This window comes from Meleagris gallopavo, chromosome 7, assembly GCF_905368555.1.
Source record: "Meleagris gallopavo chromosome 7, MGAL_WU_HG_1.1, whole genome shotgun sequence".
NCBI classification, from domain to species: domain Eukaryota; kingdom Metazoa; phylum Chordata; class Aves; order Galliformes; family Phasianidae; genus Meleagris; species Meleagris gallopavo.
In genome coordinates this window covers 26,027,531-26,047,192 of record NC_139410.1, presented here as the reverse complement: position 1 = coordinate 26,047,192, position 19,662 = coordinate 26,027,531, and the positions used below count along the sequence as shown (strand labels likewise).

The following is a 19,662-nucleotide window of genomic DNA, read 5'->3' as shown; positions in this document are numbered from 1 at the left end:
CATCCAGATTGGTTTCCAGCTTTGACATTTCATTAAAGGCCACCTCTGCTTGGCAGTAGACTGTTGCTTGTTCCTTGAGTGGTCACTTAAGACAGATCTCTCTGCATTTCTCAGAATACAAAGGGCAATTCATTTAACTTCCCTTATTCGGGACATTTTAATGTTTGGTTTGATTTGTGGCCATTCAGAATGGTTCTTTTTGGGTTTTAAGGACTACATCTGAGTCAATTACAGTCCTGTGTGATTCAATTTGAGAACAATATTGATTAAAAAGCTGAACAAAATTGAAGTTACCTTTTCTAAAGGGAACATGAGATAACATTAATTCAGGACCTGCTTTTAGATGCATATATCATCCAGTTCAGCCCCAGTTACAACACTAGTTTCTTAGGGACCAAATAACAGTAAGGGCCAAATCATGAGATGAGAAGATTGTCAAGTGTTTAGCACCTGCCAGTACTGACAGATCAATGTTGGGTTGACCTCCTATTACTTAAGCCTCCTTCCTGGAGACATTCAAGGTGAGGCTGGATCAGGCCGTGGACAGCTTGATCTAGCTGTGATGTCCCTGTTCATTGCAGAGGAGTTGGACTAGATGACTTCTAAAGGTCCCTTCCAACTCTAAGGATTCTCTGATTTTATGATTCTAGCAGTTTCAGTGGTTAGCATGGCCAACCACTCCTCCACCAGTATAAAGGATACAGTTCTCTGCCATGAACAGGAATATTGCTAATCTGACTTGTGTCAGCCTTCTGCTAGCTTTCTATGCATGCAGTAAGTGCACCCAAATGCAGTGTGCTGTCTAGCTTTGCATCCATCATCATTTTATCCCTGAGTTGTACTGATATTGATGTTTTTTGAATAATGCGCTTTCTCCTTTCAGATTCTGTAATGAGAACAGTCCATGTCCATTGCCAATTTTTTGGTCTTCATGGGGTCCTTGGAATAAATGTAGTGTGAATTGCGGTGGAGGAATTCACTCAAGGCAAAGGTCCTGTGAAAATGGAAATACGTGTCCAGGCTGTTCTGTGGTATGTATTGTTTATTGACATTGAATATCAGGCACCTATTGGCATCTAGCTTCTAAGGTCCTGGTATTTAACTCCTCTCTCCATCTTGGTTTTATTTCTCAAGCTAGAAGAAATTGCTATCCTCAGCTCTTGCTGGAGATGATGCTGAAATGAACTGGGAAGCAGAGAGGTGGCAGATTCCAGAAGTCAGTGAAGTTGGTGTGAGTGCGTGTGTGTCTGTGTGTGTGTCTGTGTGTGCGTACAGGCTAGGACAGACTGGCATACGGAGAGCTTCTGCAGGCTTCTCTAGACTTAGATATCAAGTCCTTTACCTGACACTCTACATTTCATTTTCCCATTCCCAAGAATGATCCTGCTGAGTCAAGGAGGTCCTACACAGAAATGAGCCTCGTTTTCATACTTGAGTAACCAACAGGTCAAATACCCAGTTAACCCATCAATGAGGCAATGACTACCAATTTTCTCTCTTTATTTTGCCTTTCCTATTCTGGCAGCTGTTTCATACAGCTGTTTTAATTAGTTTTATGGGCAGTTTTCTTTCAGTGTAAGCAGATCTGATCTGGAACCTCCCATCTGTTCACAAGCTGTTTGGCATTTACTCTAGAATCATAAAGTCCTAAAGCATTACATTTCTCTCCTTCTGCCCGAATCGTAGGGTTTATTTATTTATTTTTAGACAAGAACTCAATGTCTTTCACTGGAATTCCTCCTGCTGGTGGTTAAGAATTGTAAAGACCCCATATCATTCCATCCCCACCCAGTGAGAAAGTTGGCTATACTCTACAGATGCTCATCTTTACACCAAAAATGGCAAAAGGTGAACTAGGGAGTTCAAAAAGCCAACCAAACAACAACAACAAGAAGCAATAAAAAAAGATTATCTAACAATGTCTTAGAAACAAAACAGTAAACTTTTCAAGGAATGATCTTTACTGATATTTTGTCCTTATGGGGCTCTCCTAGGATGGCCTGAGAGCAGCATCTCAGAGTCACAGCAGAAAACTAGTTTGTTGTTACTTTTATGCATTGCCTGTATTATTTTCCTGCTCATTACGTACCGTGCATTCTAAGCCCCACAGGACTCTGAGTCAGCAAAGAAATACAAACCTGAGGGAGACATAAAAATATTAAACACAGTTCATCCTTGAGGTCCATCTGAGACTATGTGCCACCACTGCCTCCATAGTGCCCATGTTTTCTGCTGTACCCAGCACTATCTTGTATCTGTGAGGTCAGAGAAGGTGAATGAAAGATTTTTTAGATACAGAGGGTACCCCATTGTTTTTTAGGATGCAAACAAATTTGTGTCAGTTAGTCTGCTCTTTGATAAGGAAGGTCACAGTGGTTTTCATTCCTGGCAGGAATATAAGACCTGCAACCCAGAGAGCTGTCCAGAAGTACGTAGGAACACACCCTGGACCCCTTGGATGCCTGTCAACATCACCCAGAATGGTGCCCGCCAGGAGCAGCGCTTCCGCTACACGTGCCGTGCCCAGCTGTCTGATCCCCATGAGCTGCAGTTTGGGAGAAAGAAAACTGAGAGTCGATTCTGTCCCAATGATGGCTCAGCTATGTGTGAAACTGACTGTATGTCTTGCCAGTTCTGGGGAACTATGGGACAAGCCTAAGTTTGGTGGTGGAAGGGGGAATTCTCTCAGAATAGCAAGAACATAAATCTTGGCATGTATGACTAGCGTCACTGCAGAATGGCAGGGATGGAGAGAGCCCTGTGATGTTGAAGTCAATGCAGCCCTGTTATGGTAGTATATAGAGTTATTCTTGGTACTTCCAGGCTGCCCTAATGAGAATGGGCAAATAATGACGATGTAAGAAGAGATATTCTATGGGATAGTTTGTCTTCACTCTTCTTTCTCTTTGGAGGTCCCTTGTGCACTGCCTCCAGGGTTATTCCCTTCGCTACTGTTGTAGTGCAAGTCAGTGTCCTGACAGCACAGCCCAGACTGCCACAATTTGCTGTGCAGAAAGTTCATTTATAAGATTATCACTAGATTCAGTTTCTGTGTGCACACATTTCACTTCCTCCTAGCTTTGCTGTAACGCTATGGAACACAACTCAGTGGCTTTCATCAGAAACTCATCCTCAGAATGTATAAATCCTGATTTTATTCATGAACTGAAGACTTTTTTTTTAAAGCCCAGCAATTGATTGATTTGTGATATCTTGGTTTTTTTCCTTGAAGCTCTTGTTGATGATCTCCTCAAGACTGGTAAGACCCCTGCACGGATTATCAATGGGGGCTGGTCCTTTTGGGGGGCCTGGTCTTCCTGTTCCAGGGACTGTGAGTTGGGCTTTAGAATCCGGAAAAGAACATGCACAAACCCTGAACCTAAAAATGGTGGCTTGCCTTGTGTGGGGTCAGCGATGGAGTACCAAGACTGCAACCCACATCCTTGCCCAGGTAACCATGATTATCTTCCTGCATGAAATTCAGAGGTATTGTTCTTCATCTTAATGGCAGAGACACCAAAAATCAGTATTTCCAAGGTGCTTTTATTTTTAAATTTTCTTTAATTTGGGGGATTTTCCTTAATTAAAAAAGAAACAAACAAAAAAAACAACAACAAAAACAACACTATTGTAATGACTCATATATGCAATCCACACACTTTGGTGCTGTGACCTATGTTTCACCTAGGCTAAGAGGGAAACACATCCACAACCTCTAAATATGGTGGCTTGGTTAGTAGTGTTTTGCTTGAGGTAGGTTTGATGCTCCATCCAGCGGAGAGCATCATGGTACATCTAGCACCTTGGTGAGGAGACGGGCTTAATGAATGTGACTTAATGCTGTAGAGATGCTTGATGTGGCAGTTCTTCTTGTGAACACTTGTTTCTTCCCCCTCTCCTGCTTACGTATTGTTCTTGCGATGGGCATCTACTCTTGACATCAGTTACCATTTCCTGCACAGCCAGCAGGGAGTATTCTTGCCTGGTTTCCTGGTTTTCAAGTTTGTCCTCATGTTTATGTTGCACTCCTTGTCCAGAATAGTAATAATAGACCATTAACTACCATATTCTCACTCTCTTATCATTCTCCTTGCTCTGTAATAGCTATCTAAGCTAAATTTAAATGATCTTAAACAAATCACCATGTCTCTTTGTAGTTCTAGCAATTTCTAACAGTAGCTCTGTCTACCTCTGGCAATATAGTTTGTGGCCTACAGTTGAAAGTGCTGCATTATTATGGTATTATTATAATATTAAAATTCAGTGCAAAGATAAAGTGCCAATGCAGATAGGAAAACATGATCAGAATGTGTAGCAAGAGCATAGCAGAAGTGTCAAATATTGCACTCTATGGCCTATAAAAAGAAAATAACTCTAACACTATAAAGGCAGCTATTAGTACTATTTTGGAAACTCTCAGTGGCTTTTCACCAATGTCTGTGCCCTTCTTCTGTGTTGTTTTCTCCCTTTAGACACTATGATGTTTTTCAATCTGTTCTGAGTGCATGATTGCTATTTCTCTGTGTGTCCCTCTGTTCCTGCCTCACTCAATATGTATACACAAATCCTGGGTTTATCTTGCACTGAGACACGAGGTTATTATCTCCTGAAATAGTGGCATGGGGACCTGAAAATCAGGTAGTCTAGTAGCCTGACAAGAGGGGTTGGGAACCAGAGTTCTTAGTTCCCACCCTGGATTTGTTATTAAAGTATTTTGGGACCGTGCTTACATAAAGCCTCTGAGCTACTGTTTTCTGAAGTCTGGGACTAAAAGACTTGGGACCCCCAGAAGAAAGATGTCATATAAACTCCACTTAGGTTGTATGACTTTTTTTTCCAAGTAAATGTGCTGTTACTATAGGTGAAGTGTCAAAAGACAATGCAATAAGGATATTTTATAAAAAGTTGCATAAAAATAAAACAATGTACAGAATAGTTTCTGTTATGGTGCTTTATGATGCAGTCTTTTTGTGCATGGACTTCATTTAGCATCCACAGAGTGCAGCACATTCCAACCCTCCCTTGACACGAAGCTCTTGTTGTGAGGCCCAAATGTCCTGGGTACAAGAAAATGCTAGCTAGTCTGGGCAGGGTAGATCTAGGTGAGATACTGGGATTCTGTGTCACAGTGAGAGAAGTAATCACTTGCATGTACCTCTTTCTCCTTGCTTTTCCATATCCTTCAGTAAAAGGCTCGTGGTCTTGCTGGACTCCTTGGTCTCAGTGCTCGGCAACCTGTGGAGGAGGGCATTACCAGCGCACACGGACTTGCACCAACCCAGCTCCATCTAGTGGAGAGGATATCTGCATCGGGCTGCACACTGAGGAGGCTCTCTGCAACACCCACCCGTGTGAAGGTAGCCACTTTGGGTCCCTGCTTCAGCTGATTAGGGTGCTGATGAGAGCAAGGAGCATCTGCAGCATGTCATAAAAATAAGCCAGGAACACCATCAGTTAGTAGCTTTACTGTCCATTCAGTAAATGTAAATTGAACCAGGGAAAAAGCAGACATCCTAATGTTCAAATCAAATGCTTCATCACCTTTCTTTTTACTTGCTCACCAGACCACGCTCTGGCATTCTGGTGCTAGCCAGACAAAATCTTGTTAACAGATGATCAATTGAAAGTAATTGAAAAAACAAGACTTTGGTTCTTGAATGTGGAAGCTTTCAAGACAAACAAAAGGAGTCATGAAGCATCAATCTGTACTGTTGCTGAAGGGGAGATCCTTTTTCTGTCTTACACAGACTGGCAGATGAATGCGTGCTACAGCTCAGAGGACAAAGTTCACATCTGTGCTGACTTTGAACCACTTTTGTGTATTTCTGATCCAGTGCAGACTGATTCCTCCTCTTAGCAACCTTAGTAAAACTTTGTAAGCACTGTAATTTGTGCTGGCTGCTTGGGGTATCCCTGAGAGACTACATCAAATTTGGAGGTACTGTGCAAAACTGTCCCATCCAACTGCTTCTGCGTCTTTAACCACAAAGCTGATATAGGAGTTTTAAAACCAATTCTGCACTGTGCAGTGCTCCAGCAAAGGTTCATTTACTCTGTATTAAGAAAATTACAATCTGACAAGTAGATTATGATGCTTGCACTGTTATTTATATCATGATGATTAAACTTGTGGAAGACCCCCAGATTGGATGTGTGGGAGAGGCCCAGGTGAGGATCTGAACACTCTCTAGCATGGGAGAAGTTTCGTTTCCACAAGGGATCCTTTTCCTTCTTGGTGATGTTGTCTGTGCATTTTCTCGATCTTGCATTTAAGGTGGCTGGTCAGAGTGGTCAGAGTGGAGCCTGTGTAATGAAGAGGGCATCCAGTATCGCAGCCGTTACTGCGAGGTGCACAGCCCAGACTCTTCTCAGTGCATTGGAAACAGCACACAATACCAAGATTGCCTGTATAATGAAATTCCTGGTATGTACCATGTCACTGAAGAGGGAGAGGGTGGGTCAATATAAGAGAGAAGCTCATGACCAGACGTCAAACTAGGGGTGAGATTTTCTCTGCTATGAAAGGGTATGGATGCTTCTAGTAAAGCAAGCAAACTAACAAATAAGTTATCAACTCCCTTGTTGAAGGTACGGGATAACTGACATTCCTTTGGGGCATTTCAGCTCTCTTTTAATACAGAATTACCTAGATCTGGAATGAATAACTAGTATTGCTTCACCCAAATTGAACCTTGTAACCTTGCATAATTCATCTTGGGCTGGGTTATAAAAATGAGCTCTATTCTCAGCACGGTGCAGGCAAAAGAAGATCCCTGGGTTCAGTTATGAAAGGAAGCATCCTAAAAGCATGAAGAAGCAAACAGGGGTAGATGGAGACAACCACTATGTGATGCGGGGAGAAAAATCAAAGGTCAAACAGCAGCATCATTGATGGACAGATGGCAGTCATCGTTCTCCATTCTGTTTTTTTTGTGGAAATTGAATCTCTCAGGAAAATATTTGATATTGGTCTAGCCTGAATAGCATCGTCCAAATGTTCTTTTTTGGACTATAATGACCTGGCTTAAAAATTTGAGATCCCCAGATGGTTGTAGTCTCTTTTTCCATGATTTTCTTAGCTATCTTCTTTCCCCTAAACTGAAGAAGCTAAATAGCGATCAGGTAACTGTACTGTAATTGCCAGGTCTTTCTAGAGGTTTTGTTGCATGTGGTTCACAGTCTGAGCTTTTCATTCAATTTAGAGAGACTCTCAGCTTGCTGCAGAACATGAGCAGCTTCTTGTGTCTGAATCACAGGGGGGTTTAATTACTTAAAGAAGTAAAGTGGTGGCAAAATGACAACTTTCTCCAATCTTCTTCTCTTTGTTTAGTGATCCTGCCAGCATCCAGCATTGATGAGAGCACAAACTGTGGAGGTAGGATACCACTAACCATATATCTTATTTTTGTCTTAACCTGGCTTCTATTCTCCCTGTGCAGTATCAAGCAAACCATTAATCTATACAGCTCACATCCCAGTGATAGCCTTAATTCCACTGGAGTCTTGCTGTCTGAGTCAGACTGGAGGAATGTATCACACAGGCCACTTGTCAGTTCCAAGATTTTTGTCTATCTGGGGGTTTGGCTTGGTCACCAAGGGTCATTTATAACCAGGGAGTATGCAACTTGTCTGTCTCTACCCATGGGATAAAAGGTTCAAGAGAAAGGAAAGCACAGTCCTCACTTCACCACTGTAAGCCTCCAGCTGTTTGGAGGCAGGTGTTTTTAAGTAACCTGTGAAGACTTCACTGAACAAAGTCTCTTCGTTCCTTTTCTGATATAGGACTAGAATTGATTTAGTAGTTGTCCTCCAAGTTCTTCTTTTCACTGAAGTCCTCACCTCAAAGAAGTTGTCTCCGTTCTGCATGTAACTTGGAAAGATCCGGTCATTAGTATCACTCTTCCACTGCCCTGTGAGCCACTGTGATAAAAATCCAGACTAAAGAAAATGGCAGGTGCTTTCCATGTTTTTAAATGCTAGCGTCACACTAATGAATTCCTGCTAGCACCACACCCCTGCTTTCCTGAAATCTAAATGATCTGTGGGCTGCTAAAATGTTTTCTCCCTGTGGAGATGATGACAAAAAAAAAAAAAAAAAAAAAAAAAAAAGCATGCCACCTGTGGAATGGAAATGCAGCCACTGTGTTTGTAACTGTTGGACAATCAATTGATTTTTCAATCAATGTAAATAAGATTTCAACACCTACAATATGACAGATGGTTTTCTGCATCAGTCCTTCCCTTCCAGAGAGTGCAATATATCTTGTTCAGTTCCAGGACTCCTTCCTATGGGTTGCATTCTGCACTTATACTCTCTATTCACATTTCCTTCTTTTTCTAATAGCATTATACTTGCTACTGTCACATCTTACCATCACTAATGTCATTTATTACTTAGAATTCTATAGTATTTGGCAAGAAAGCCAATCAACAGAAAATGCGTTGATGTATCTCAGAATATCTGTATTTTCCAAGTGAGGAACCAGAAAGCTTTCCCACTGGGATTTGCGTACTGCAGACAAAATAATTTTTGTCTCAGGTACTGCTAAAACCCACCTGATAAATCAGATGGTTCTTTGAAAGGAGAGAGTGAAATGTAGGAGCACTTTATGGATATTCTATGATTCTGTGTTTTAAGAAGAATTTCCTACTGAAGTGAATTGGGAAATGTACTGAGACATTCAGTTCAATATAAGCAAAGCTGGATGGAAGGAGAATGAAATGGTATCATGTAGCTTCACTAAATGATGTTACAGGTCTGTGTTTTAGCTCTCACAAGTGAGGTAAAGTAGGCTGAGATTTTTGAGAAAGGAAATGTTTTTTTGTAAATATCTTAACAATATTCAGTAGGAAATAGCTGTCTTTCTGCCATTTTTTGGACCATCGTAAGAACACAATAGGAAGTGGTAATCTTGCAGTAGAATTTTATAGTGTGGTTTGAAAAATAAATGTAGCTTGTCAGTCTAATAAATTCTGTATGTTCCTTACTATAATTATGATTGAAGTGCTTTACTTTGCTGTAGGACTCTGTTGGTTTGGTTCCTTTTAAACTCAGGAGGATATTCTTTAACTAAAGATTAGAGGAGTGCAGCAGACTAATGGGCAGAATTCTGTATTTGAAAAGCGTATCAGTTAAAATGTAAGATGGCACCAAAAAATGCACACCGTGATCAGATTAAGAATGAACCTCATTTAAAGCCACTTTCAGAGTAGTCCCTTCCATTTCTCTGCACACAGTTAAGTCAACACAGCAGTCTGCCCAAATGAATTGGCTTTTTAAGTAGTATAAGAATTTTGCCACTGCAGTCCCCACTGAGCCAGTATGGCCATCCTCCGGGACAGCTGTCCTAGGGGGGCAAGCAGTCGGGCATCCTTCCCAGGCATTTGTCCCCTGTCATTCTTGCTTGAAAAATTACAAAGAAAAAGCATTAGAAGACAGTAATATTTGGGGCCATCCTTGCTGATTCTTATTCTGTAGATTCCCCAGTGCAACACAGCAAAATACAGAAGGGTCGTAAATTATTGCTACGCAAGAATGTCTCTGGTTGCTTCGTTAACTTGGTGGCTGTAAGGATCTCTAATGTTTGTTCTGGTGTTGGTGGGGATCTTTTTGGCAGTTCCTTTTACAGTGGGGTTTGAGACTCTCCAAAGGGAGGGCAGAGCAAGGAGTACTCTTTGACACTCTTCTCCTAACAGCCAGAGCTGGGAGTCAGGTATTCCCAGTGCACGGGGCACACCTGGAAGCTACAGCTTCTTCCTAGGGCTCGTAGGGTGCTGCTGTAATCCCATGTGGAGAGATCTGTGCAGGAGGCTTTGGACCAGGAGCCTTTTCCTTTGGAAATATTCACATTGTTGCTACCGCACCGACACCTGCCTGCGACTGCCTTCCTGTCTTTGTGGAGGAAGCTAACAAAGCAGGTTTTTTTCTAGCAGTTACCCCCTTTCCTTTTTCCTCCCTATGATTCTCATTCCCTCGGTGACTGCTGTTTCACCATTAGCCGTACAAATACTCCTCAGAGGTAGTGCAGAGGTGGCCAAGCAGCACTCCCCTGTGAATAAGCAAGAACGCTGAGTATGCTTGGATTACACGGGGGAGGACTGTGTATCTCACTCACCCCACACACAGTCCCATAGGCATTTCGGGCAGCTGACAGAGAGGGCTTTCCCCTCCTTTCCTTCCCCTTCAGAGAAACACTGAGGATTTTTATCCCTTTATTTCCATGACACACACACACTTTGGAATCCGTTAATGTGCATTGTTTGTATGGCTCGTTTCTTTAGCTGTCAGCTTAACATAATGTTTAGATTCAATATCAATAGAGGGGAGAGAGGAAAGACAGGGTGGGAGCTTTGAGAAATCAATGCATGAAATTGTTAAACTGCACAAGGCAGAGCTGCAGTGGGGAGACTGATTTTCGGGGAGATTATGTCAGTTTATGTTGGAACGTAAGACTCGGGCTTCAACAGCTTATTAAAGTTGATCCTGAGATGTCACGGCTGTGATTTGCACCTGTGGTCTTGTCGGGAGAGGGAAAAAGGCTGTTCTTTAAAAATAGCGTCTCCTGTCATTTCCCTTGCAGGTTTTAGTCTCATCCATCTGATTGCCACTGGGGTCTCCTGCTTCTTTGGCTCTAGCCTCTTAACGTTTGTGATTTACGTGTACTGCCAGCGCTGTCAGAGGCAGTCCCAGGAGTCGACCGTTATCCACCCAACCACTCCCAACCATCTTCATTACAAGGGCAACACAACCCCCAAGAACGAGAAGTACACCCCCATGGAGTTCAAGGTAGGGTACTCGATGGGAAATGCCACAAACAGCTCGATACTGCCTGAACAATTCTGTATTTATGTCACGGTTTGAATTGGGTAGGTTGGTGTTTTCTGCGCCCAGCTGTTGCCATTGTATGTGGGGCTGAAGGGGCATTTAGCCATACTGTTACAAAGGGGTTAAAAAGTCTCATTACTGCAATGGGATTTTGTTCTGTTTCACAGTCCTGATGAATGCCAGTCTGGCAAGTACATACCAACACACACCAGGCCATTCTGACTATTGTACATATACAAATTGTCCTCTAAGAAATCAGTAAGAGCTCAGTTCACTGCTTTGTTAGCGCGTAGTAAAGAGGAAACGGAGGGGAGGAAGAATAAAAACTGAAACTTCATTGACAAATAGCTGGGAAAATGCTTATTGGTAGGATGAGATTCTGGAAATGCTTTGTGAACTGCAAAAGTGGAGAAAATGAGAAAGCAAAGAGAGTTCTGCCCCCTCTGTCAGGATTGGACAGGATTTATCCCCAGGCAGCCATGCAGAAATTTAATGATAGCTGTAGACTTGGGTGCTGAAGCCTTGGGAGAATACTGAAGAGATGTATTCTGTTGGCACATCTGCTTGCTAAGGTGAACATCACCTGTTCTCTGAGAAGACAGGACTAAGGGTGCAGGAGACGAGATGCTGAAACAGTAGCACACCACTCTGTATGAGGATTGGTCTCCAGGTGAAATGTGAGATCAGAGAGCTGAGCAGTGGGACAGGTGCAGTGCTTTTTGTGTCACTGTGGGAAGAACAGCCTGCCTAAGGTGAATTGAACAGCGCAGAGCATTGTTTGGGATGTGAATACAAAGCAGCAATAAATCCTCCAGCTGCTCATTCCTTCGTAAAGCAATGTGCTGTTGACATTATGATTGTCTGTTTCTGTTGATCTGCACTGGCTCCTGACTGAGACCCAACATTGTGATCAGCTGTGGGACCATTGCCACAGGCTGAACACCCTGGGTGTTGGGGTTGTTTCAACATAGGGACTTTATAACTCTGGGCACAAGAGGACTCCTGATATATGACCATGATTTGCAGTGTGAATACGTAAATATGCATCAGAATTAAGAGCTTGTATCAAGTCATTTGAAAAGAGTCAGTGTTGTTCTGGCATTTTAAGGGAAAACAGTGTGAGCTGGAAAATAACAGACCAGCTGGGCAATAAGAATGCACTGAATTCCTTGGGCTGGGCATTGTAACCCCTCAGAGGATCCTGCTGCCTTGGAAATACATTTTCTAGTATTATAAGGCTACAATTGCATACAGTTTAATAAGGATGCAGCATCGTAATGCGAGTCAGCACAGATTTGTGGAAAGTAAATCATGTCAGGCAAATTGGATTCCTTTTTTAAATTAAATAAATATTGATCTAGATGGGAGGCAAGCAGCAGACATATTGGGATTTTCAGAGGCTTTTAACAAAGTTTCACGGGATGTATTATTCTACACGCTCTGTATACATGGGTTAGGTAATAAATTATTAAGACAGGTAAAGAACTGGGACCTGATCCTAGAAGCTTCAAACTATGACAGTAAAACTTTCAGTTATGTGAGGAGTTGTGACAAAGTTAATAGGAAGATGCAAGTGAGAAAGTCTTCCAGGAATGAAGGTGAGAAAGGGTATCACCTTCTTTCTTGCATAGCAAACAATGAAGGCAAAAGACAGGTGGTTTGTTTTTTGGTTTTGTTTTGTTTTGTTTTTTCTTTTGTGGGAAAAGTATGTCACTGCAGGATTGGCTTTATATTAACATTTTCTTCATAATTTATATTATCCTCTTCCATCAGATCATGCTGAAGTAGAAAGAATAGTTAAAATTTAGAAGAGAATGAGGTTGTTCCCAGAATGATCTTGATTGATTGGGTAAATGGGTTCTGAAAAGCAATATGTCTGTGCAAAGTGGTGCAGTGAAGTAGAAGTAATAACAAAGCCGAGCAAAGTTTAAAATAGCAGCAGATTAGTTAATGAAGTATCAGGAGGGAGTTGACCTCCTTGATAGATCCATCTCTGAATACTTGATCTAGTGTGTAGCAACAGTGAGCAGCTGCTAGAGACTTCTTCTGATGGACACAAAGTGCAGAGGCACTAGATCAAGTTTTTAAAATGTAGTTTATTTAGAGGAAGGCATTACGTAGCTGGGAGGGACTGTATGAGTTAGGCTCGAGGAGAAAAGACTTAGGCATTATGAAAGACATACCAAATGAGGCTTATTTACAGAACATTAGGAGGTGAAACAGTTCAGGTGCATCAACCTGCAGTCATTTGATAGGCAAAAACTATATGTTTAGGTGCAAAGGACTACTTGCAGAGTCATATTCAGAATGGTGAGCAAGGCAATAGATTTTTGGAAGAGGTAAGATTTATTTATCAAGTGGAGCCCCTTTTCTCTGTTCGTGTAAAATATTTCCTTGTGTTTATCTTCTCTATTGGCCCTCCTTCCTTAAAGTCTTGCCTGAAAATTTCTTATTTAATAATACAAATTCGCCACTCCTCAGCGTTGCCTAGAAGAACATAGTGTTAGTGTAGTAAGCGGAAGGTTCTGTGTGCTCTGTGCTGTGTAATTACAGAACTTATTATTAGCCAGCTTTTTATATTTAGGAATAACTGGCAGAGTTTTCTTAGGGTCAGGAGGGAATTTTTTCCTGCCTTCAAGAAACGTGCGGTTTTATTGTGATGCTTCACAATTAACATTCAAGTGATGAAGGAGCTAAAATTTACCTCCTGGAAAATGGGAGTTGGACTGAGTTTGTATATGAGCCCATCTGAATTTCAAGTGTGTACTTATGAAAGGAAGTGAAAACACCTGAAATTCCAGATTCTAAAACCAAATAAGTATACACAGCAGATGCGAATAAATAAATAAAAAAAAATTCCCCAAACATTTTTAGTTGGTGAAAGCAAAAGAATTGTAGGCTTTTGCATGTGTGTGTGTGTGTGTGTGTGCATGGAGAAGTTAATGTACCCGCGATTAAAGAAAAACATAGCATGCAGGCTGTTTTTCAGTAACAAAAAATGATGATACGCAGTGATGTGATAGTAGCAGAAGGCTGAGCATATGCAAAAGCCTATTATTCACATTCTTTGATAATACTCAGCCTTCTGCAGCCATCTTTAGTTTATTTTCATCTTGAAATATCTCTGCTCTCCAACCAGCAGGTACAGTAGAACACAGTAGAAGGTTTGGCAATGTTGCATTCAAATGTACAGCTCTGAAGGCAGACTCATAAATCAAGGTGAATTTTATATGAAGGCAGATTTTAATGAAGAAAGTGCTAGCTGATCTGAGCCTTGTTGGGCATTTCAGCCTAGCAATGCAGTAATGCAGATCAGATGTAAATATGATACAGAATGGTGACCTATTGATCATTTTGCTGACGCTAACTTGCCTAGGCAGTGTTTTGCAGAAGAATGTGTTATTTTTGCTGGCTGGTTTTCCCTTCCTGTTTTACTTTCTCAGGAATGCTGCGAGGTTTATTATTAGCTATTTTAGCCATGATGTCTTAAAAGATTTCATGCATATGCATTTACCAGCAGCACGTTGATTTTCATTTGTTATTCACAGATTGTAGGGGAGAGAACTTTTGGGTCACCTAATAAGCAGTTCATGTTTCATTAATTGGTTAAAGTTCATACAGCACTTTGACAATATTGAAGTCTGTGCAGAACAAGAGCATAATGAAATAAAAATTATCTACTCTTCACATTTTGGCACGATGGGCTACAGAACCATCTATGACCTTCCCAGTACTGCCACAATGATTATTTAGAATATGGCTATCAAAGCAAAGGGAAGAACCTCTCTTTTGACGTCTTGCTTCAGTTGGTTGGTGTCTTTTCATGCAAGTTGCTTATTTAGCATCGTGCCAATGGAAAGCCAGATGATAGCGGAGTCGGAGCAGGAGGATGTAGGGTCAGTGTTGAGCCCTGGAGAATTAGGAACTGCGAGCTGCCGCACATGAAGAAAAGGTTTGGAGTGAACATCTTCCTATTGCTAAGTCCTCTGCCAATAAGGAGAGCCAATTTTCTACTCTACATGGGATATGGACAGGCAAAGGCATCTGCATGTTGGTCCAAATCCAAAACCCAATGGCCTTTGGATCAAGCCAGATGTGATTAGTGAGAAATAAAAGCTTGCAGGATAGTTGTGATGATGATTCTGCAGATTTTCTTCTTGATTGTGCTGGACAGACTTCCCTTTGTCCTTCCTTCCTTAAGCATAGTCATTAGTCATGCAGTCAAACCCTCTGTACTGTTGCCTCAACTAAGCTAGGGAGGCACTCAAGCACTGCATCCGTTTTAGGCATCACTGCTGCTCTCACAGACGCTAGGGGTCAAATACTGAAGTTGTGCTCAAGCAAAATAGTGGTTTGTGTTGAAGAGTAAATATATGTGGGGGAATGTGAAATAAAAAGTGAGTGAGATTGCAGGAAATGGCAGTGAAAAATGGAAACTAAATATTTTATGTTTCAACTTGTGCCTTAATTTTTCAGGAAAACACCAGAAAAATGCACATTAGATTGGGTAGGACTGTGAGTCCTGTAATTGCCCCAAATTATATAGCAAATATAAATTCACCTACCAGGAAATGGTAGAATATTCACTTGATTTCCTGGAACTCCAAATAAAATAGAAAATAGAATGAATATTTTTTAATAAATTGAGAACAGTGCTGTTGAGAATCAAATGAGAATGCAGATCAGATGTCAAAAGTCTCTAGACACTGTGATCCACACTTAGTAATCACGAATAATTCATGGCAATAAAATATCAATGTGGAGGGTTACGAAACAGAAACCAATTCTGTGTTCAGAAGAAGAATCCTTCTGAATAAAACAACAGACTGAGTGTTTGGCATGGCTTCCAGCATTGCAAAATGAAGTAAAGCTCGGGATATAAGAAAGTGGAAGTCCGTATGGATTTTAAATGTCTCTCTCTTGGCGATGGTCATTTTTACTGCCACTGAAAATCACACCTATTTTGTAGCAGGGAGACAGTCAATGGTTCTAGTTTAAATGAGCTTTAACTGCCATCACTGCCGGAGGAATGTTTGTCTCAGTCAACCTTGGTCTCTGAGGACGTTTGTTTCTTTCTGGCATGGAAAACGTAGGGCCTTTGTGTCCTATTGCTTCATTTAGTGTGTTACTATTTCAACTAAAATTCGCTAACCCATTTATTTGTAGTGATCGTAGCCCTTAGACTGATAGCACTGTGATAAGAGCTTTGTCTTTTCCCAGTGGCCCTTTCACTGTGCATCACGCAGGTCCCAGGAAGTTGCTGTAAAACTGAGATGAAAGCCAGCAGTTATGAATCCCAACATTGTCAATAAGTTACCAGCAACCTTCCTTAAGTATTTGCTTGAGCTGCATGGCGTTTTAGAGAGAGATTTAGCTGATGTAATCAGCTAGAATAAAATAAATACACACATATATACAAATATAGTAAATCAAATTGAAACATAAATTTTGTTCCCAATAAATTTCATGTCTTACAATGACTATTTCCTCTGAACAAAGTGGCATTTAAGAACGTTAAGTGCTTGAATGGTAGAGTACACATTTTTAGTACTTACTGCGAGTATGGTATTATTTGAAAAAGAATAGTAGGGGCAGGGGGCTGTGTTGGCAAAGAAGCATTGTGTCCTTTCTTGTATGATCCTGCAGTCGCAAATATCACTTCAGGGGACTCTCAATTTACATAATGCATGCTAGGAAGAGAAAGCAGGAGAGCTTACTGATGGGGAAAAAAGGATTAAGTGGTGCATCTCAGTCAAACTCTATTAGTGTCTTTTCTCCCCTTTATATCATTGGGTTGAGTCAAATTGAGCAGTCAAGCGTGTCTAGAGGTGTGGGTGTCCAGGGACAGCTGTGCCTGTGGAGCACTGTGCATCTCTTGGAGGTGTCCTCACCCCAGGGCAGGACCAGCTCAGCAGGCAGCTGTGTGCATGTCACAGATATCACCCTCATGTAGATGTATTATTTAAGAACAGGGGGAACTGCCAATTTGAGCAGTTTCCTTGCTCCCGTGCCCTCAGGGATGCAAAACACCTACTGCCAATGGTCCCCCAAAGGAAATTAGTTTCCCCTTCATCCATTCTTCATGAAAGCTCTTTATTAATTCACAGGATTGTTATTGCTTTCTGGGAGGTGAGAATCCACCGTGCTACCCTTTGCATACCGTTTTGTGAGATCCAGCTTTGTGGATGACTTTTTGCTTTCCTCTTTCAGCAATATTGAGAAGTTTTAAATCATGCTTGGGATAGATGCTTCATATTCATCCTGCTAGATTTTCTGGTTTTGGCTTAAGCTTCTCTCCTCCTCCTTGTATGATCAGGTGGATCTGCTTTGCACTCAGGTCAGGAATATGGTCTGTGCTGTTCTCATACTCTATGCTAGTCATCATGGATGTTTGCACCAACTTTCTTTAGGGTGTGTTGCAGGAGTTGTGATGATGTGTGGGCATGAACAAAAAGTTTTGTTTGATTTTGATTATTTTTTTATTCAGATCAAGGAATCAGTGGAAAAAATCTCTCAGGTTTTTGAGCATATGACCTGCTATTTCAGACCTGGACAGCTGTGTTCAAATGTTCATCTGAGTTTTCCAGCTAAACTAGGGGATCTAATAATTGATATCACTTTTGTCTTGCAATTTTACCTTTTCTAATTTCTCAGGGGTTTACATGTATCTCCCCTACCCACTCACTTGTGCTGGAAGGAGAATTAAACAAAGAACTCCAGGAATGGGGATAACAAAACCACACTGCATGGAAAGCTGTGTACTTACATTACTTCCCTCTACTGGCCAGAACAGGAATATTTCAAATACACCCCAGTCCCATTTGCTAAAAATTAATGGTTCTCCCTTGTTCCGGGTTCTTCAAGTGCTTCTTCCCTCCTCATCTCCACAAAGCTCTGGCTGGCACTGGTATGCACAACACTCACAGTGGGAAATCCTCAGTGCCTCCAACATATGGAGGAAGAAATAATTACGTGTTTGCAGAAGAGTTTAAAGGGAGCCATGAAAGCAGGGAGCTAAAAGTAAAGGCAGAAGAGAATATTGGACAAACAGTAAGTACCAGAAAACATAAACTTAGTGTTATACTTGGAGGGGAGCTGCCTCACTATTCATCTGGAATATCTCCAGTAGCAAATGATAGATATTTAGGTAGAATTCTAAAGAAATGGAGCTGCATACGTTCAAGATAGATAGTTGTACCAGTGTTCAGAACTGAAGCTTGCAGAAACATTTCAGCCATTGACACCTTCCCCCAGTGCATCGTTTTTATGTGCACAACAGGTTTGGCATAGGGAAAGCAGGCACAGCTCTGCCTGCACTCTCCTGTAGACAGGGGGATTCCTCATTAAATCAGCTCTAATGCTGTCCTGAGATTTGGCACTAAGCATGTGAATAAAGGAAAAAACTGAAAATCAGTGGAGGAATGAATTTAGATGGACTGTATCCCAGAGCCTGTGAGAACCAGCTAATGAACAACTCCAATTACCTTTATAAATATCACAGACCTTGGGCAAACTCCCAGTACCATGAAATGCAAAGGTAACACAAAAGCGTTCGTAAGAATGCAGGCCAATTTCCTCCCAGCTAATTGAGTCATTTTTAAGCTCCTCAAGTGCGATGCACTTAAGTCACACAAGTAGCTTTAATAACTCTGTGTGAGAAATACCATTTGGATTTGGGGATGAGACAAATATCTGTTAAGCATACGTTCACAGTCAGTAACATATTCCTCAACATTCCCCATTCAGCAGAACATATCAAGGGAGTGTTAAACCCCAGTTGGTCTTTAAAATTTGGCAGAGTCAAGGCCATAGCAGAGAGTGAAACCTGGAGAAATAAATGGGATTGACTCGTCTATGCTTTTAGTTACAGTGGTGGAAACTCATTGAAACAAATTTGTGTCAGTGTTAATATCTGAAACCCGCACTAATGTTGGAAAGGCAACATATCAGATACTCTGATGAAATGAAAGGTGCTTAGGTGGAACTGACAGCTGAGTTGGGACCATGATGCTGAGAAGGAAGAAATCAAACACCATCGCTTTTTGCACAAGTTCAGCATTAGCAGATGAAAGAAAAGCACCAGACTGAGCTGCATACGGGCAGAATCTCAGTTGGTTAAAAACTGCAGCTTCACTGGTCCATAAACTTAAAGAAAAGAGTGTGTATAGGTGTCTGAAATAATCTTGTGACATGTAAGTACAAATTGGTTTGGACAGGAATGCTGCTGCAGAGATTGAGACTTGGCTAATGGACTGTAAACATCGGGCAATTGTTAATGGGAACATACGGGATTATGGGGAGGAGTTGTTAGGGGCACTGCAAGCAGAAATACAAGGTTTGGATTTATTTAATATCTTCATTAATGAGCTTGGAGAGGGTGCAATCGGGGTGTTAATTAAACTAGCAGAAGAGATGAAACTGGGAGGTGTGTCAAAAAAACAGCCATTGGTATAGACATAATGGAAAATGACCTGGAGAGGGATAAGTGTAGAGAGGAAATAACAAGGTAAGATGCAGCATGGGGAGAAAACAAAGCAATCTTGAGGAAAATAATCAAAAAGCAGCAGTTTAGAGGGTGGGAGATACTTGGAAAGCAGTACAACTATGAGAGATTGAATAGAGCTAGCAGATGGCAAATTATGCTCAGTTTTAACTTTTATTTCTATTTTTACTGCTTTTTTTTTTTTTTTTTTTCCTTTGCACCACTGCAGTTACACCTTTGCAATTCTCAGCTAAATGTAGTGCTGCAGGCTGGCACTGCTCTGCATGACTTATGTTTGTAATTCACCACTATAAGCGGCCCTGTCAGGGCTGTAACTGCAGTGATACAGGGAAAG

At 41.4% G+C, this 19,662-nt stretch overlaps 1 protein-coding gene across 5 annotated transcripts in view; it reads left to right on the top strand.

The window, feature by feature from the left end:
• Positions 1-19,662, top strand: part of SEMA5B (semaphorin 5B) — a 251,596-nt gene that overhangs the window by 219,959 nt on the left and 11,975 nt on the right. For all 5 annotated transcript variants that reach the window (XM_085228315.1, XM_085228316.1, XM_085228314.1 and 2 more), the window contains 7 exons: positions 884-1,031; positions 2,393-2,618; positions 3,233-3,451; positions 5,187-5,357; positions 6,275-6,424; positions 7,331-7,375; positions 10,581-10,786. In XM_085228315.1, the coding sequence (XP_085084441.1) occupies positions 884-1,031; positions 2,393-2,618; positions 3,233-3,451; positions 5,187-5,357; positions 6,275-6,424; positions 7,331-7,375; positions 10,581-10,786 (1,165 nt within the window). The remainder of the gene's footprint in view (positions 1-883; positions 1,032-2,392; positions 2,619-3,232; positions 3,452-5,186; positions 5,358-6,274; positions 6,425-7,330; positions 7,376-10,580; positions 10,787-19,662) is intronic.